The following is a 5,913-nucleotide window of genomic DNA, read 5'->3' as shown; positions in this document are numbered from 1 at the left end:
TAATTACCATTAACAGTCGGCCTGAGTCTGTCTCTTATACACATCTAGATGTGTATAAGAGACAGGAGCTGGACTCCGAAACGTTTTCTTTAAAGATACTATGAATTTTTGTGGAGTTTTCTTTGCTATTAAGTTTTTAGTGAATTTGCGATTCAAGCAAACGAGTGATATTATTACAATAATAATATATTAATCATAGTAATATAATAATAATATTAATCGTAATAATTTTTGTAATAAATAATTATCTAGCTACCCAAATGTTGTTTAATATTGTGCCTGTCGTTTAGTATAGGTTCCTAATTTCGTTTCCATTTATTATAATATCATTATAGGTTCTTATTATTATGGGTTATTAATTATTATTAATTTCATTTATTTATAGGTTCCTAATAATTTTCAATTGCCTATATAAAATATTTCTGCAATCAAGAGGCGTTCACCACCACGTGCAGGTGGTGAGTGTTCTTATCACCACCACGTGCAGGTGGTGAGTCTTCTTATCACCACGTGCAGGTGGTGAGTCTTCTTATCACCACCACGTGCAGGTGGTGAGTCTTCTTATCACCACCACGTGCAGGTGGTGAGTCTTATCATCACCACCACGTGCAGGTGGTGAGTGTGATGAAGCATCTCACCAATAAAGGACACGCGGGTGTACGCCAACTGCTGCGTATCAAGGATACGGCGAGGTGTAAGAATACACGGAGGTGTAAGAATTGAATCTAAATTTAAGATTTACATTAAGCAATCCGTAGATTTTCACCGACAATCACTGCTGATGACAAAGAACGGAGCTTTTTAAGACCGTGTCGGGGTAACTTGTGTAAAAATGAAGGCGCCTTACCTGCCATCTGGCGCTCACTGTTTTGGTTAGATTATTTCGATAGGAGGATATATTCAGATTGTCAATAAGTTTTTGTAATAAAGAATAAGCTCATAAATTCACAAAAAATTNTTGTGCTGGAGATATGTTCACCCCAGTAGGTGTGTTGTGCTGGGAGTATGTTCACCCCAATGGGTGTGTTGTGCTGGAAGTATGTTCACCCCAGTGGGTGTGTTGTGTTGGAGGTATAAATACCATACAATTAAGAACATACAAGTTAGAAGACAATATTAGGCTCCATGAATGAATTTATCTGGCTTTATGAATGAATGAATGAATTTATCTGGCTTAATAATGAAGAATGTATAATTTGATTGATAATATCTTACTCGATTCTGTTGTTGTTTGGGAGTGTTGGTGGTTTAGCTGAAAGTGTCAGCTGTGGGTGTCAGGAGAAAATGTGTAGTGCATTAGACGTGAAGTGTCAGCCGTGGAGTGTCAGCTGTACGTGTCAGCCTGACGTGTACCGCGTGTCGTGCAGGAGGGGCGGCTGTCAGCCACGTACAGCACGACAGGTCGACAGCTTCATGCTGGCGTCAGCGGCCACCCCTCTGCTGCTGCTCACTGCTCAGTGGCGCCGCTCAGGTGCTCTGTCAGCTCTGGCTGTCTGTCAGCTCTTTCCCTCTGTCAGCTCTGGCAGCATGTCAGCTCCTGCAGCATGTCAGCTCTGGCATCATGTCAGCTCTGGCATCATGTCAGCTCCTGCAGCATGTCAGCTCTGCTAGTAGGAGCTAATTTTTTTAGCCATGAATTCATTTTATAAGCCATAAGGTTTTTGAACTCAGGAGCTGTATTGTGTAAATTTATTTGCTATGCCTTTATTTATAGCAAATTTTAATTTGTCTAAGACTGGTATATATATGCTAACCAAAGCTGCGGTAGCTACCCAACCTGAACTGTAGCTGAACAGGCTGAACTAACTGGATAATTATGTACCTTTTCAAATTATAATCACTGTCATATTGATTGTTGATATCTACATATTAATCTAAATTAGAACCTACTAAACATAGGTACTGAATTTCTGAAATAAGTAAAGTAGCAAGTTTCAAAGTATCTACTCAGCAACTCTTACCAAATCCTTACTGAACATGTTTGATATAAGTACAAGTTTGATATAAGTTTTAGTTTATATATTCTATATTTTATCTATTCCAATTAATATCATTAATCTTTATAATTTTGATTATTGGACAAAAATGCCCTCCTAATCTGGCAACTTTCACCTGTTCTTATTGCCCTCTCAGAATTTTTTAAGTGTAATACAAGCAAAATGCCTATTTAAAAAATCTATGAAATTGTTATTTTCTCCAGCAACTTTAGGAAACTTCTGCCCATATTTCATGTTGGGGTTTGGACTTTGGTTGCCAGTTTGCCATATAAGTTATACCAATTAATACCATGTATAGAGATTTTTTTATGCTGCCAGAAACTAGAGAGTTATGGCTTATGTTTTAGTTTTGTTAACAAAATAGATCATATCTTTGCAGACCAGCAAGATTTGAAGTTAAATTCTGTAGCCAAATTTAGTGGCCTTGTCAAACGGCACTACCATAGCTGGTACCTGGTAGGAGCTACATTTTTTAGCCATGAATCCATTTTATAAGCCATAAGGTTTTTGAGCTGTATTTTGTAAATTTTTTTGCTATGCCTTTATTTCATAGCAAATTTTGAATTTGTCTTAGACTGGTATTTGCTAACCAAGGGCCAAAACTGCCCAATGAGAACTATGGCTGAACTGGCTGAACTAACTGGATAATTACTACATTTGAACTTTCAACCACTGTCATGTTTATATCTACAGATTAATCTAAATTAGAACCTACCTACTAAACATACTGAAATAAATAAAGTAGGTTGCAGGTTTCAAAGTACCGTACCTACTCTTGCCAAGCCCTTACTGAACATGTTTGATATAAGTTGTAGTAGTTTATATATTCTATATATTATCTATTCCAATTGATATCATTAATCTTTATATTTTGAAAGTAAAAAACTTGAAGGTAAACACAGATAAAGAGGGCTCCATGTGACCATGTCACTAGTTGATAAGTTAATGTGAATGCTTTTAAAGGATGTACATGCCACCAGTCAAAGGATGTTGAAACAATGTTGAATTAACATTGATTTACCACAACAATATTAAATTGAATAGGTCTATTTAAAGTTGATTTAATTTCAGATGCCCTGTAAAATATTATTATTTTCGAAACAATAATTGATTGATCCAGCCCGCAACAACCAAACTACAAGCACTAAATGCTAGAGTGAATTATTAAGTCTGGCTACTAAATGTTATTTATTAATGAAATTAATGGAAAACTACACTGAGCACATTACTTGCTAACTTATTGTGAAATCTAATTTGAAGTGAATAAAAATATTTGTTTTTGTGTTATCTTTTGTGTAATATTCTTTATTTTGATATTTACAGTTCTAAAGTGATTAAGAATTAGTTGGACAACATGGAGATTTTAAAAGGAGCTCAAACAGCTGTAAACTTTGCTTCTTATGTGAGTATTGCTTGTAAAAATTAGAAATACTTTGTAGAAAGAACCATCAATAAACTTTTATTTCAGTATATATTGAAAGCTCTATCAAAACACTACAGTATATAGGTATTTGTATATAGATTTATAGATATCCTTAATATATGTATACCATGAACAAAATGGCATTTGAAAAATTTTTGTTTCTTATAAGTTTCTTTAAAATGCTGGAAATTATTGTTCTAGTGAAAATTTTGCAATAAGGACAGTCAAACTTATTTTATTGTTAAACTTAAATTATTATTACCATATATATATAATGTGTTTGTTTATAGTTATCCACATATTAATCTCAAGTCAATACTTGTATTCTATAGGCTTCATCTAACTGCTGGTCTCTCAATTGTAGCTTTTAACATACAGGAACATAACACATAGGTATGTTTATGGCTTATTTGCCAATTATTTACAATATTTTCTTGTTCTTATTACTATTTGATTCTTAATAAGATATCTTATATGAACATGAATATTAGAGTACTATATATAGGTCTCATAGTAGGTACTATAGAAATAGTTGTTCTAGCAATCTTTAGTTTTAGTTGTTTTAGTTTAACATTATCAACTCCTGCAACTTATGGTAGGTACGGTATTTCTTGAGGTAGTAGTCAAATTTATGTATTTATTTATTTTTTTATTTCAGTATCCTCTTCTTCACAAGGCTACAGCCGACAATGATACTCCATGTCCGGGATATGTCTATGATGAAATTATAAGTATCCTTTAACTAATGCAAACTATATTTAATTTAAACTAATTTAGTTTAAAACTTAAAACTTCTACTTGGTATATTCTTCAATAAGTTGATTTCTATTAAGTTTCAACTTATACTTTGAACATAAACTGTATATTATTGTCTATTGGCTTTTATATTAACTTAATTTGAAAAATGTTTATAGAAGTATTTAATATCTACAATATGAAGTTTATGTCCAATGTAATATAATATACCTATTGTACAGTTTATGCTTAACATCTATTTTAAATTTTTGCTTCTGTGATGTTATTTATGAAATTGCAAATTTCTCATTATCAAAGACTATTAAAGCTTTAAGATGATAAAAGAACTATACTAATATAGTTATAATACGTATATATATTCTATTTATGTGTGCTTCACTTGCTGTACAATAATATCTATAGCCATTTTATTCAAAAGATTTTGGTTTTGTAAGTCATTATTTGTTGAGGCTTTTACTACAATTTTGTTCATAAATGACTGAAATGTATTGCTCTATTTCTTAATTATTTATCAAATTAAGTTCAATAGAAGATTTAATGCAGACTAGTCATTTCCTTAGCTTGTATCAGAGCTTTGTTATTGCTCTATTAATCTATTTCTTCACTATTTCTTCATTATTTATTGTATTAAGTTCAATATAATTTTTTATGCAGACTAGTCATTTCCTTAGCTTCTGTCAGAGCTAAATTTATTGCTCTATTAATCTATTTCTTCATTATTTATTGTATTAAGTTCAATAGAAGATTTAATTAATGCAGACTATAGTCATTTCCTTAGCTTTTATCAGAGCTTAGTTATTGCTCTATTAATCTATTTCTTCACTATTTCTTCCTTATTTATCAAATTAAGTTCAATTGAAGGTTTAGAGAAATTTATTGCTATATTAATCTATTTCTTTATTATTTATTGTATTAAGTTCAATAAAAGATTAATGCAGACTATAGTCATTTCCTTAGCTTTTATCAGAGCTTAGTTATTGCTCTATTAATCTATTTCTTCATTATTTTATCTATTTTAATCTATTTTATTCTATTCTTCATTATAAACAAACTAGTCATTTCCTTAGCTTTTATCAGAGCTTAGTTGTTGCTCTATTAATCTATTTCTTCATTATTTAATCTATTTTAATCTATTCTTCATTATAAACAAACTAGTCATTTCCTTAGCTTTTATCAGAACTTAGTTATTGCTCTATTAATCTATTGCTTCATTATTTAATCTATTTTAATCTATTCTTCATTATAAAGAAACTAAGTCATTTCCTTAGCTTTTATCAGAACTTAGTTACGCGTCCGCTGGCCATCGCTGCCACCTCGTGGACTTTCTGCTGTCTCGGCTGCAGGCGTCAGGCTGCTGTGGCAAGCAGAAGGTGAGATGCCACCGCATGGCTGCTGTGGCAAGCAGAAGGTGAGATGCCACCTCATGGCTGCTGTGGCAAGCAGAAGGTGAGATGCCACCACATGGCTGCTGTGGCAAGCAGAAGGTGAGATGCCACCACTTGGCTGCTGTGGCAAGCAGAAGGTGAGATGCCACCTCATGGNAATAATAATAATAATAATAATAATAATAATAATAATAATAATAATAATAATAATAATAATAATAATAATAATAATAATAATAATAATAATAATAATAATAATAATAATAATAATAATAATAATAATAATAATAATAATAATAATAATAATAATAATAATAATAATAATAATAATAATAATAATAATAATAATAAT

The 5,913-nt window shown here is 31.7% G+C and overlaps 1 protein-coding gene across 1 annotated transcript in view; it reads left to right on the top strand.

The window, feature by feature from the left end:
• Nucleotides 1–5,546, top strand: part of LOC108672986 (AP-4 complex accessory subunit tepsin) — a gene marked incomplete at its 3' end in the record, with an annotated part of 10,462 nt that extends 4,916 nt beyond the window's left edge. Inside the window, 1 exon segment of the mRNA XM_018160752.2 lies at nucleotides 5,463–5,546. Within this exon segment, the coding sequence (XP_018016241.1) occupies nucleotides 5,463–5,546 (84 nt within the window).
• Nucleotides 5,547–5,913: the final 367 nt, after the last annotated feature.

Source organism: Hyalella azteca, unplaced genomic scaffold (genome assembly GCF_000764305.2).
Source record: "Hyalella azteca isolate HAZT.00-mixed unplaced genomic scaffold, Hazt_2.0.2 contig10130, whole genome shotgun sequence".
In the NCBI taxonomy this organism is placed as follows: domain Eukaryota; kingdom Metazoa; phylum Arthropoda; class Malacostraca; order Amphipoda; family Hyalellidae; genus Hyalella; species Hyalella azteca.
The sequence above is the reverse complement of the archived record's forward strand: the minus strand, read 5'-3'. Positions and strand labels throughout refer to the sequence as shown.